The following is a 13746-nucleotide window of genomic DNA, read 5'->3' on the forward strand; positions in this document are numbered from 1 at the left end:
CCTTCTGTCTTAAGTTATTACATAAGTTATTATCATGCCAATATTAAAAATATTTCACGTTTAAAACAAATAAATCGACTTGGTCATCGCATGAAAACACAAATTCGCCATTAAAATTTCAGGAGCATTAATTTCTTTAAGATACTCATCTCAATCATTATATTCGGAAGGACCCTAGTGAGGATTTCGGTTGCTGGCCCGTCGTGCTGTGCAGTGTGGTACATACTAATAATCAAATCATGCGATGGCCAGGTCGATTTATTTGTTTTAAACGTGAAATATTTTTAATATTGGCATGATAATAACTTATGTAATAACTTAAGACAGAAGGTCCTTTCAGTAGAGACTAAACAGATTAATCGACTTGGTATTACATAGATCTCACCACTTTTTACGCTGCGAGACTTGAGGTTTTTTACAGGATGTTTTTGATGGCATTATGTATTACGGTAGTTATTTATAACTTCTATAGTAATAGCTATTACTGTAAAACTTTTCCTAAAATTAACTACACGAGACTTGTCGAAATGTGAACTATAACTTACAAATTACGTGTGTGACACATCGTGAGATTGTGTAATCTCCGTAGTATCGCCTGTTTATTTCGTTCACGTATAATTTTACGCTGACTTGACAAATGACGTGTTTCAAGACTTGGTTTTTCCTGTAATGCCACAGCCAGTTGACCATAAAATTGCCGTTTCTTTTGCGACATAAACGAATAGAACGTGGATTTATTTTTATTTGTGAACTTACCGGACTGTTTCAAAGATGAAGGTCACCCATCCAAGAAATATACTTAAGACTTATAAAAATACTACCGCATGAACTAAACAGGATATACAACCAAATAAGCACTTCTTGAGAATAATTGGCGAGTATGCAAAATTCATTCGACTGTCTTATAATTATGTTGATCGCATAAATTGAGATTAACTTTTATATCTTCCGAATATTAAATTTTCCATACAGGAATTAAAAAACAAAACTGTTTAAATATGGTAATGTATGCGGCGATCTTGTTTTAAGGATATTTAAATACTTGCTGAGCCCATATTACGAAGCTCTTTTACAGCCATTAAGTTTAAAAAGTAATGCTGTCAAAAATGAGTTATTATGCTAATGTGAGGGCGTTAACCCTTTGGCGTGTGTTCTTGTATGTATGTAGTATGTTGAGTAAGGTGTGGGGCTTCCCTACTACTAAACTCGTAGTAACCAGGTCACATATATTAAACGAATTAATGGATATTTTAAGGGGGCCCTATAGACACTTGATCCTTTGCAGACAGCTAGTGGACCAATTACTTGCCCTTTGGCTTACTTTATTTGAATTGAAGTGCATCTTCTTCAGTGCGCAGTCACTTTACCGAATATTCGACAATAAAAATAATAAACAATACAAGTTTTTAAGTATAATTACTTATTAACAATAACCTTGTGCGACCGCGAAATTAGACACAAAAAAAAAGTTTACGCATATATTTTTTGTTCATATTTCCGAATACGTCAATATAGGATGTACCGTATAATTTGAAAACTTCTGTAAACTTCTATTAAATTGCCTTTACACATAAGTTTACTATGTGTTCAAATATAATTATGAGTACTTTTGCATGAAATTATATGCCATAAGGAAGCGTAAATAACGAAGGTTATTTGACTCTAATTATAATGAGTGATTGTTCGACCAACAACGTCAATTTACTTTTTTGTTGCGGCTTTAATTGTTTTTAATATTTTCTAGTAGCTTTTTCCTTTTAAATCTAAGTCTTTGGCAGACTGAAGGCCATGAAAAATAAAAGTCAGAATGCTTAAAACTAAGAACTAGTATAGTATTCTTGTTTAATATTTAGATGTTAGCTGACCGAAGATCAGATCGGATAGTGTTGCAACTGCACTAACTTATCTTTGATGCAAAACTATTAATTAAAAAAACGTTTACCTTAGAATTGAGTAAAAAAAATTGAAATATTTAGATTAAAAGATTTTTTTAGTCATTAAGTTTAACATATTTTTGCGCTATGAATGATTTTTATTAATAAAAATGTATTATTGTTGTAGGTTGTATGTGACGCGCCATGGGAGTACAGTGAAGAGTTCTTAGAGAAGCACAAAATAGACTTCGTGGCGCACGACGACATCCCCTACACGACAGAAGACTGCGAGGACACGTACGCACTCATCAAGGCTAAAGACATGTTCGTCGCTACACAGCGGACAGAAGGTATGACATTTTGGAAATAACTATAGCATTACAGACACAAATATGTCGTAGTATTATAGACACAGTATATGTCTATATTTATTCAGTAAACTTGTTGTTTTGTGCTGAATATTCTGATTCTGAAAGTATGAACTTTCAGAATCAGAATATTCAGCACAAAACAACAAGTTTATCACTTTTATAATCTTCAATATTGTTTATTTTAATGAGTGTGGACACGTTATAAAAATACACGTCGCACTACATGAGATAGCGCGCGCCTAGCAACTGTCAACTGATAGGTATTCTACTGTTCCAAAAAATACTCACTGCAATTTATTTTGCTTGTAGAATGTAATTTTTCTATGAGATGTCGTAATATTATTATGTGAATGGGGCGACAGTAGTTTGTAAGGGTAGTGCCTAATGGCGTTCTTTGGTCTTTGCCTACCCCTATGGGGAAAATGCGTGATAACTATTATGTATGCCATGATATTAATAGACAGTGTACTTTTTGTATGCGTTTTCTTCTTAAAGTGGTTTCAAAAGCCGTTAGTTTATGAGTTACCTACAGTATTTTTTGCTTAAAGAATGTCAGCAAACTTTAATAAAAAAATAACCTTTCAAGAGCAAGAATAATAATTACAATGATTCTTTCTAGAAGACCGTATGCCGTAAAAAATCGTCCTAAAGGAAAAATAAATATAGTTTAGTGAAATTTTTTATTAACCATGATGATTTGACGGAAAATGAGGCTTACTCTTTTGTTAAAACAATTTATTACAATATTATTTCTAATAATAAGCATGAAACTACATTATATAATGTTTATTAAATGTTATTATTTTGTTTTACAGGTATTTAAACATCATTAGATAAGGCTTACTTTTTGTAAAAAACAATTTATTACAATATTCTTGCCAATAAAAAATATAAAACAATGTAGTTTACATTAGGTATATAATGTTTATAACACGTTTTTTTTTGTTTTGCAGGTGTTTCAACATCAGACATAGTGGCGCGGATAGTACGTGACTACGACATCTACGTGCGACGGAATCTCGCGCGAGGATACTCCGCCAAGGAGCTCAACGTGTCCTTCCTCAACGAGAAGAAGTTCCGCTTACAAAACAAGATGGACGAGCTCAAAGATAAAGGCAAAAAGGTAACTAACTAACACTTTATTAGAACCACTTAACAAACAATCAATCAGTCTAGCCTTTCTTCCAACTATGTTGAAGTCGGCTTCCAGTTTCACCCGATGCAGCTGAATTCCAGTGTTTTACATAAAGTGACTGCCTATGGGACCTCCACAATCCAGTTACCTAGGTTATAACGCGATACCCCTCGGTAAGACTGGTTGTCAGACGGAATAAACATAATGATAAGCATTTCAAACCAAACAGAAACCTGTATTAAGGTGTTACTATTTGAATTGATCAATCGTGATCAATCGAAGAAAAGAAACGCCTAAAATTATTCAGTTACGGCCAATTAACATAGGCTTAACAAGTGCTGACTATTAAATGAGGCAATTAGTTTGATGTTTAAGGATCAGTAGTTCTAGAGCGGTAACCGTAAAGTACTGACAGTTATCAAGCAAACTGAATACAAGTAAACTGATCTTCGCAATCGTAGGCAGAGCTAATAACCTCACCAGACAATTAAATAATAACATATTGCAATGTCATGACGTACGGCGCCATTGTTTCATAAAATAAAAGATTAATATCGCAAGCATTCTGTAAACACGAGTGACTTATGACCTTGCGCCGTTACTAAGCGATACAATGAACTTTTTAGTAAACAATTTGGTTAGGTATACTAATTAACAGCCAGTCTACACTGGCATGTACTGATAAATACTCACTTACGTAACTGCTCGGTATAAAATGTTTAATGAGTTATGTTTTAACCGCACACGAGTAATAATTAAACGATTGCTTTTACTTTGACGTCAAACACCCACAATTCTGTTAAGGCAAAGTTAACATTTTTCAATAAAACTGTTTGTGCTTGATGGAAATTACAGCTTGGCGACAAATTTGAAGCCATAAATATCTAACTCCATATTCGTAACTTACGTAGAAACCCTACGTGTTATGAAGATATAATAGATTTTTTTCCTTACATTGTTCAGGCAGCTCACCACACTGCCAAAATGTGCATCAGTCAGATCTAAAATACTTTAAGATATACCTACTTGTATGACCATAACTGATTTGTTCTTTTTAAATTGTTGCAGGTGATGACAGATATAGGTGAGAAGCGAGTGGATATACTAACAAAATGGGAGGAAAAGTCTCGAGAATTGATCGGCGCGTTCTTGCTGCTGTTCGGACCGGACGGACGGTTGTCAAACATCTGGAACGAGTCGAAGGGCCGCCTCATGCAAGCGCTCAGCCAACCCCCCTCACCGCGAGGCTCACCACCCCCCAGCGAAAACGGAGACTCACATTCACCTACCCATAGGTAAATATCATAGCTAATATACCACCTGTAGTTCGTAGTTTGAGCTTTTACCAATCACAGAGCACTTTAAAATATGAATACATGACAATGTGAATAACAACCTTTATCTGCGTGCGAGCGAATTGTAGGTACATGAATCTCATACAATACCAATTATTCATGTACCTATTTACTTTTTTTTTTCTTCTCATTTGTTTGATTTATTTTGTTTCATTTTTATTGATGAAAGGAATCTTTTTCATTTCATTCAACTTTTTTTTTTGTATTGTGACAGAGGTTCATCGTCACCGCCGCCACCTAAGTCTCGCCGCTTCGAAACGTTATACGAGCCGCAAGCAGGTAACTGGGTAATTATTGCACTGCTTGTATTCGCTACTGTAACACAGACACGCCCTGTGCACGGTACACAAGTAACACCGCCTCGCATTGGGTCTTGCACACTACGCACTGGGACCAATAGCCTTAAAACGAACTGTAAATAATCCACACTTTATAATCACTGGTGTAAGTGATGCCATGCTCTTGTTGCGAAGTGTGTAAATGTTCCCATAGATGTGTTCAATTGAATTTGTGTAATAAAATAGAATTTGTTGCTAGTTCGAGTGTCGTAGATTAATATTAGATTAGTATTGTTCTTGACACTAGAACAATAGTAATTAAAGCATGCTGTAGATGTTTAATAACATAAAATTATTTGCGTGAGCCATTTTTTGTTCAGCTAACAAATATTTTAATACATTTACCTAATAGAAACATAGTTTTGTAAGGAGAGCCAATAGAAGCATTAACGCATTTGTTTTGTAGAAATAAACACTGTTATTTATGGGATATGTTTGTTGCGACAGATGCATCGAGCTCTGAACGTGTTGGGGACCCGGAAGCGGCCGCACAGCGCCAGCTGACGGACGACGGCTCGGACGACAGCGACGACGAGGAGTACCAAGACACGAGCCCCTACCTCTAGGCAGCCCCGCGCCGTCAGCAGTGGGCGCGGCCACTCTTAACTCCGACATGAGAATCTACCGCGGCGCCCCGCGCGCCTCCTCGGCCTTTCGTCAAGTCCTGAAGACAAATCGTAGTGTGGAAAGTCGTTTAAATTTTGTATGCGCGTTGAGTACAAGAGCGAATGTATTTAATATAATGTGATTCATAATATGAAATCTTAAACCTTATTATATAGTTATTATTTATTTGTGTTGTTAAGTAAATTTAATTTCCTCCTCGCCCCAATATATTTGCAGGTTGGCTGCAAGTTTGTTAGCACCCGTAAATACCATTATGTAAGATAACTGGTGCAAAATATAGAGTTGAGATATTAATTTTATTTATATGTTTAGGAGATACTTTTTGACAGTCGATTAAAAAGGTGCTTACGACCTCTATTTGTTTTATTGCAACTTAATAACCTAAAATAATACTAGTTCACTTAAATATGTTACACAATGCACCATGATATAATCACACATTTAAATAATTAATCAGACGAAAAAAAATAACAAATAAAAAAAGGTTGTACGTAAACATGATAGGTGTACAGAATGTTATGAAAAGAAAGCTACTTCAGGAAACAGCCACTACAAACTAACTTCCATGAGATGAAAGGTAGAGGATCTACTTAATCCTCAGTAGTAATAACTATGGTTGAGAATTAGGAAGGTTGCTGCTGTCAGGACCTTCGAAAAATAACTGGGATAAGGCCCTACTGGAATGTTATCAAAGAGGAAATGAGTTAAAATGCTGCCTGTTTTATATCGTTTGTCATCCATGTGCTGTAATTAAGGCCATTACACTGGCATGTCAGGGAATTTGATTGTCTATACTGGAATTATAATAATAATAATAATCATCACCTCTACAGCAAATCTGCTACATTTTTAAATAGCAGACACATGGATAATTTTATCATAAAGTTAATGTTTTAATGTCACACACGTTTTATATAGGTCTGACTTAACTTTGCAACACACTGACTATGTTATAATAGTCTCACAAGATAATAGTTAACACATTTCAAATAGAAACAACAGTTACTTTGCTAACTTTTATTTATTGATCTAAAGAGATCAAATACAAAATTATAAAATATTGATTGGATTTATTGATTACAACATCGAGACATTACACTTAATATTATAAGGTGGATTTCAATAACCTGCTGACAATATAAGATAAAAAAATGCTTAAAAAATTATGATGGCTGCTAGGTGAAATAACGGTTTCATGGTGGTTAAAGATTATTGAAACTTTCTGTAACATGACATCCTAGGGAAGACAGGTGCACTTTTTACATATTATCTATTTTCAGTATAGAATCTAAAATAAATTACAATACTTTAAAAACACATACTTAATTTGTCTGATTCTTTGACTCATAAATGCCATCAAATACAAATGCACTAACATAAGATTGTACTATGTTATAGTAAGTTATTTTGCTCAAAAACATTTTAACTATATTCTATTCACACTATCACAAAGTCTTTGATCTTACATCACTTTATTCCTACATCTGGTATGGGAATGTTGGATCTCATAGTTCAGATTTATCTGAGTGCCCTTTCTCTCCTTTAGCATTGAGCTGTTCATACAAGCAAGAGGTGTCAGTACCTCTCAGTGCATGTTCAGTACATAAATATTGAGTAAGTTCAGCATCTCCCTGGTGGTTCCAGTACCAGTTTTCAATAGCATCTTCATTCTCTTCTAGAAGACTCTCACACTGTGTCTTCATGTGTGTGATCTCAGCTGAGGGTTTGTCCCACAACTCATAGGGTATGCCAAGATCTACTTTAACTCCTTTATCTACAAGGCCGTGCAGCGTTTTAAATGTATGGCTCATGCCTTTCGCAAACCTCGTACTGTCTTGCCGTTCCTTATGAATGTTGTACTCCAATATTTTTTCACATACACCTTCTAAAGATTCGATTAACCGTAGTTCTGACTTCTGATACTTAGTCTTCTTCTTCGGTTGCACATCATCGAGCGAGTATCCTATTTCGATGACATCGTGAACTTTACCGGTTTCTTCGAGCCTACCTTGCAGTTCAGTGGCAAGAATTTTGCAAACTTCACATTTATTCGCGTATTTGACTCCCACATCTTCTTCCGACTTAATTTCCGTGTTATCACAGGATATTTGTGCAGTGAAGAGCAAGTATAAGCAAAACACTTGAAATATCATTGTTCTAAAATAGTTCGATACTGGAGATAAAGTACACATCAGAACAACAAATGATTGACACAAATGACATATGACGATGACAGTTCAAGTACCGTCCATAGACCATAGCTCTAGCATCAGTTTAAATGTAATTCCGGATTTAAATACGAGTTATTTTGGAAACATAGTTTCAGTGATTCTGAATCTTGGCCGATAATAACAATAACAATCAGCATAATTATACAACGACTAAACGAATGACTTTATTGCATGTTTTGGAATTTCTCTTTTATTTAAATAAGATCGACAGACTGTTACTGTTAATAAATTGAAAATCGCGGTAAAATTACTTTGATTTCATATCAAAGAATATTTAATCTTTGTAGAACAGCAGACTTATTATGTTTAGTAACGTTTATGTTCAATGTATCTACTACATGCTCTGAACATATTTATCAACCACGACTATAAGAGAGGAGCACTTCAGGTTCACATAAATTCATGATTTCAAAGTAGCAGAACAAACTACGATCATACAGGGTGGGCCAGGAATTAGTTAACATTTTAAAAAATCATTATAAAAAAACTATAAGATTTACATCAAAAAATATTTATTTAAGAGATAGCTTATAAAATGGAAATTACTTTTTAAAAATAACATCATTTAAATGGCCACCATCACGGCATTGGCATTCCTCTAAACGAGCACGAAAATTTTCGAATACTCGCCGTAATACAGATCGTGGGATCGCTGACATTTCGTCTCTTATTTTCGCCTTTAATTGAAGCAATGTCTTTGGTTTGTGGGTTAGACACGATGTTTTAGGTATCCCCAAAGAAAAAAATCGGCTGGCGTTAGGTCAGGGCTCCTAGGTGGCCACGGAATGTCACCTCTTCGGGAAATGAGCTTTTCTGAGAACATTTCTTTGACGACCGGTAGGGATTCATTAGACGTGTGGCAAGTCGCTCCATCTTGCTGAAACCACGTCTGCCGATTTCAAAATGCGGCGTAAAGACGTGCGAGATATGCCTAATTCAGCCGAGCGTTTGCGCGTCGACAAATTTGGATCGCGCCGAACTGAAGCTGAAACTCTCTGCACGTTCTTATCACTCCGTGAAGTCCGTGGGCCGCCGGTTTGCTTCACATTTAGCGTCGATCCGGTCTCTTCAAATTTGTTTACCCATTTCTTTATTAAAACTGAGCTTGGGCACTCATTTAGGTCGTGTAAATGGAATTCCACGCGAAATAGACGCCGCACAGTGATGAGCGAACTATTGTTTAAATAAAATTGCTTTACGCAAAAGGCACGCTGCGGTCCCGTGAAGCGATCCATGTCAACTAAATTTCCAAGAACTGAGCTAGCTGTTAGACCTCTCCCCGCGCCACGCCCCTCTGCTGTTTGCGTGCGAAGTCAAATTCAAATGTAAACAAACTCATGGCCCACCCTGTATTATTATCATCTCGAACATGATAACATATTGAGGAAAGAAAGTACCTCATTACAGGATAACAGGCAGTGACACAGACATTCAAAATAATTCAACATTGTTAGGAATATGTTTGTATTTCAAATATAATCTTTTCATGTAACCATTTCTTCCATTCTTCAGAAACTTCTTTTTCTAAAGTAATTTCCTGAAATACTTCACTTTTAGATTTCTCTCTAAATCCTAACTTTTTAAACATATTGATACTGATTACATTTGAGAGAGATATTTTAGCTTCAAATAGTTTTAAATGGACATGTTCAATGCCATACAAGAGCATTAAGATTACAGCTTCCCAACCAAATTTCTTTCCTCTGGCTGATGCTTCAGCTATCATTATTTCTATTTCACCTGTAGCAGTTTCTTGATCTATTATAAAAATATTTGTGTCTCCAACCATTGCCTCTGCAACAGATAGTAGTAGTTAACAACATTATTATTAAATATGTACATCATTAATTATTGATATTTTATCTTACCAATGTCATTGTTGTGTTCATCATACACACATTTACTCAGCACAATGAATGTACATTCTGAAAATGAACATTGTTTTTAACACCCATTTAGTAAAGAAATCAACCATGATCAGTTGTAAGTAAAAGAAAATATTCAGTAAGTGAAATGCAAAGTAATATTTGTACAGTATGGTAGTATTGCTTCTAGTTATAAGCTAAGTTTCTAAGTTTGATTTTAATTAATAAATGAGCTTACTGTCTTCATCTTCACGCCAAGATTTTTGCATTTCAAATTCTTCTTCTATTGATAGAGGTTGTGATGCTGTAAGTTGCTGCAACTCTTCAGACTTCATCCATTCGTGATATCTGCGCGTAAATTACACAAGCTGTTTATTTAACTAACATTATATTGATTATTGTGCCTTACAATCCTGCAACAACTAGAACTTATAAATTCTGCACTTACTTGGGAACATGGTGTTCTTTGTATGGCACCAAAACAATATTTTGCCCTACGATTTTAACGTTACTATTTAATTTCATATTTGATAATTTAAAATATCAGGTCTCTTTAATTTAATAAATTACAAAAAGCACATGTTTACAAAACATGCATTTCTGTGTTTACATTATTTGACATGAACGATTTTAACGAATGATTCATAAATGAAATGAATGACATTATTAATTGAGAATATGCGTATTTACATAATATACATAATATACAAATAAAATAAAAAATAGGTTTACTGGTGGTTAAATTATTCCTTGGACAATCGAAGTGAATAAGGGAAATAAGTTGATATAATGTTATAAAGCGAATAACTATTTAATTTTTTTTTATTTGTGCTCTATGCTCTGGTCCCTGCTCGTAGTTTTACTCTAAACTGTCATAATTGTCAAAAACAGCGTCTGCCTCTATTCATTGTTGACGTTGTTGTCTTATCGGTGTTATCTTTTACAAATGGTTTTTATCAAAATATTCGCCTTCCCTTTAGTGCTCGTTATCATTACATCTATCTAATGCATGGGTTGACCCAGTAAAACAGTGAACTGGTTTATAATCTGAGCCTTACTCTAGTTTAAGGTGCCAAGGGCCGACTGATTAAAAAAGTGAGTTTAATTATGTTTTTTCGAGTTTGCACTATTAAATACTCAACAGTCTACGATAAATAATGATGTGATGATTCACAGGTCCGTTCACGATGAATCAATACGAAACTGAGAGGCGATTGAGTTGGTTATATTTGTTTGTGTCAATATTTCTGGGAGTGTCAATACTATGTATGGCTATACCTTACAACCACTGGAGGACGACTCTGGACGTGTGTCCGGGCGGCTACTTTGAGAACACCAACTGTGGCTGCATACTGTTTGGCATCAGTACATTCCAGTACTTCAATGGTGGTCACAACTCTTACTGTTTGTATGCTATGTTGGCGCCGTTGCCTGTACTTGTGTATGCAATTGTGATGGCCCTGTTTCACATGTACAGAGTATGTATCAACAATATCGGCCAGTATGAGGATGAGAAGTCAACAACCATGGAAGAAATGTGAGTTATCATTAATAATACCTAATTGTCTTGATGGAAAAGGTTCATTTAAATACTAGAATCCTTATGATTACTATACTCCAACAACTTAGTAGAGAGCCTTGGCACATTTGGTTTATCTTCACCAGTGTCGTTCCAAAAAGATGTAGCTGCATCAAAAAAACAAAACAGTGTCAGCTGTATAAGCCTGTGGGTGTGTCTTAAATTCCGAATTTCATATACCTCTGCCACCCATGTTCCTTGCATTCAAAGCACATATTTGTCTTTCATTTAATTTAATATCTGATTATAAAATATAAAGCTACATATATTCTAATTTTACAGTGAAGGAGAGTCCATAGTAGTAAGCACTAGAACAAGAGTGAGCAAACAGAATGACTCGGTGATCTACTGCTGGATCCCTACATCATCTATAGCAGCCATCTTTGCTGTATACACTTTAGTACATGCTGCTATCATTACTGCTGGCTTCATTAAGACCTGCACGCAGTACAGAGGATATTTAGTCCGGGTAATTATCTATTATATACATAATATCACACCTGTTTTACCAAAAGGTGTATGAGAGTAGGCCTGGGTTTTGCCAATAATTATTTTAGGCCCATATAATAGAGTATGTATAGGAGCCTATTGCCATATACTGGGTGTATTACGAAACTCCAGAATATTAATGAGAATAATGCTATATAACTTCAACCAAGTTGGTTAGCATTCTGCTTGCCTTGTTTCAAGCTTGATAAAAGTAGCAAAACAAAAAATAATTTATCTATTCTAACAGTGTTTATTAGTTAGGGTAAGAACAAAATATTTTATGATCAGTGACAAGACAATATCCTGTTATATTCCTTTATTAATTCTAATAAGAAGACTTATGGAATGAGTCATGTTCAGTATCAAATTCTCTACAACTATTTGTTAGAAGTCATTCAAGTGCAAACACATTAGTATTCAGCTTGTGTCGTATTTCATTAATAAATATGAATTCCTTTATAGGAGCTCCGGGCCACTGGAGACCACGCCTCTGCGATACATTTTCGTCTCGCGTGCCAAGCGATTTACGACTTTATGGACTATATACAAAAGGACGCGCCGAACAGTCGCCGAGGTGACTTTATTAACACGGGTCTTGCGTTACAACTCGCCGTGATCGCTTCATGGGCCGCTGTGGCAATATGGTTCGTTATATCTGCATGTACTGCCTTGAGAGCCTACAGGGAACGGCATGTACTCACTTGCTGTGGTAACTGAGTAGTCAACTTATGAAGAACTTCGTTACTCGTGCCTTATTGTAATATACACTGGGAATTAACCACCCATGCGGGCTAACCTTTGCTACGCACATATTTGGGTCGGCAAAGTCAAACATGTGTAGTTGAATTTTCGGTAAAAATGCCGCTGACATATTGTGACGGTTAGTCCCGAAGGAACTACCAAATCGGCTTAATACTGCCGAACCGAATATGTGTCTAGCAAAGCTTTACGAATGTGCTGTTCGAAATATTTGCAGTTTCGCCTTCACTATTTTAGACATCGAACTTTTACTATATTATACTATTTTTAAGGTTCTATGCAAAGTTAAAAATATGGTTCAACTTTACATGTAAGCCTTTTATAAATATTGCTCTCATTTAAGTGTCTTTAGCTGAACCTCACTATATTAATCAACTCATGCACAACTTGCACTTTCCATTTGGAACTATTTTGATAACATATTGCGCCTATGGTGCCTTAACTTAGTAATAACACATTTTTTACACAACAGTCAAAATAAAAAAGACTGAATTTAAAACAGTTATGTTGTATTTAAGCTTAGTAAGGCTATCTACGCACATATTTGGTTCGGCATTTATCGGCTTGGCCTAACAAATCGAATATGTGTAGATGAACCCGATCAGCACAAGCCGAATAAGTGAGTCGAGTCGGTTTTGTTGTTCGATAAATATTGCCGAACCTAATATTTGTGTACCAAGCCTAATGATATAAATATCATCATGTGCTATAGATGAACACAGGCCAATGATGATGAATGACATGGAACATTCCACCGAACAGGAACAAACGCTAATACGTAGTTTTAAGAAAATGCAATTGTATTATTTTACCATTTTAGTGGTAGCTCGTATTTTAATGTATTTTTTATTAATGTAAACTTTTTCGTCCATGTGCCGTCCCTATAAATGTTAGATAATGTTAATTTTTAATTGTATTAATTATTTAATTATGAATTTTACAATAAAATTATTACTTATACACTGAATTATTCGTATTTTTTGCTTTTATTTCCGCCCCTGTAGCTCATAAAAATATCTGCTCTTTTTTAACATGAAAAATGGCCAAAATGCATAATAAATATGTTGTACATATGTGTAGAATAAGGAAGAAAATAAGTATGTGGAGTTAAGTGGTGAGGTAC

At 35.2% G+C, this 13746-nt stretch overlaps 4 protein-coding genes across 8 annotated transcripts in view; 2 read left to right on the forward strand and 2 right to left on the reverse strand.

Moving 5' to 3' along the window:
* LOC142980388 (choline-phosphate cytidylyltransferase A-like) overlaps positions 1–6051 on the forward strand; it is a 30559-nt gene extending 24508 nt beyond the window's left edge. For 2 of the 4 annotated variants that reach the window (XM_076125718.1, XM_076125727.1), the window contains exons 4-8: positions 2062–2224; positions 3199–3368; positions 4449–4675; positions 4950–5014; positions 5521–6051. In XM_076125718.1, the coding sequence (XP_075981833.1) occupies positions 2062–2224; positions 3199–3368; positions 4449–4675; positions 4950–5014; positions 5521–5639 (744 nt within the window). In that variant the 3' untranslated portion in view covers positions 5640–6051. Of the gene's footprint in view, positions 1–2061; positions 2225–3198; positions 3369–4448; positions 4676–4949; positions 5023–5520 lie in introns of all 4 variants that reach the window. The other 2 variants (XM_076125736.1, XM_076125742.1) reach the window with 2 other exon arrangements.
* A 633-nt stretch (positions 6052–6684) lies between these two features.
* CNPYb (FGF signaling regulator protein canopy b) lies at positions 6685–7934 on the reverse strand. Its single transcript, XM_076125754.1, has one exon. It carries the CDS (start codon positions 7890–7892, stop codon positions 7206–7208), a length of 687 nt encoding a protein of 228 aa, XP_075981869.1. The 5' UTR covers positions 7893–7934; the 3' UTR covers positions 6685–7205.
* A 539-nt stretch (positions 7935–8473) lies between these two features.
* On the reverse strand, positions 8474–10417 carry Mnat9 (microtubule-associated Nat9). 2 transcript variants are annotated; one of them, XM_076125832.1, is made up of 4 exons: positions 10245–10398; positions 10035–10164; positions 9800–9856; positions 8474–9725 (listed from the first exon to the last, which is right to left on the reverse strand). In XM_076125832.1, the coding sequence occupies exons 2-4, from the start codon at positions 10129–10131 to the stop codon at positions 9382–9384; spliced, it is 498 nt and encodes a 165-aa protein (XP_075981947.1). In that variant the 5' UTR covers positions 10132–10164; positions 10245–10398; the 3' UTR covers positions 8474–9381. The 2 variants fall into 2 exon arrangements, with proteins under 2 accessions (XP_075981947.1, XP_075981939.1); XM_076125824.1 differs by having other exon boundaries at positions 8475–9725; positions 10035–10144; positions 10245–10417.
* A 249-nt stretch (positions 10418–10666) lies between these two features.
* LOC142980433 (uncharacterized) lies at positions 10667–13599 on the forward strand. The gene is made up of 4 exons (XM_076125811.1): positions 10667–10891; positions 10973–11333; positions 11658–11844; positions 12327–13599. Exons 2-4 carry the CDS (start codon positions 10984–10986, stop codon positions 12579–12581), a joined length of 792 nt encoding a protein of 263 aa, XP_075981926.1. The 5' UTR covers positions 10667–10891; positions 10973–10983; the 3' UTR covers positions 12582–13599.
* Positions 13600–13746: the final 147 nt, after the last annotated feature.

The sequence above is a fragment of the Anticarsia gemmatalis genome, chromosome 2 (genome assembly GCF_050436995.1).
Source record: "Anticarsia gemmatalis isolate Benzon Research Colony breed Stoneville strain chromosome 2, ilAntGemm2 primary, whole genome shotgun sequence".
NCBI classification, from domain to species: domain Eukaryota; kingdom Metazoa; phylum Arthropoda; class Insecta; order Lepidoptera; family Erebidae; genus Anticarsia; species Anticarsia gemmatalis.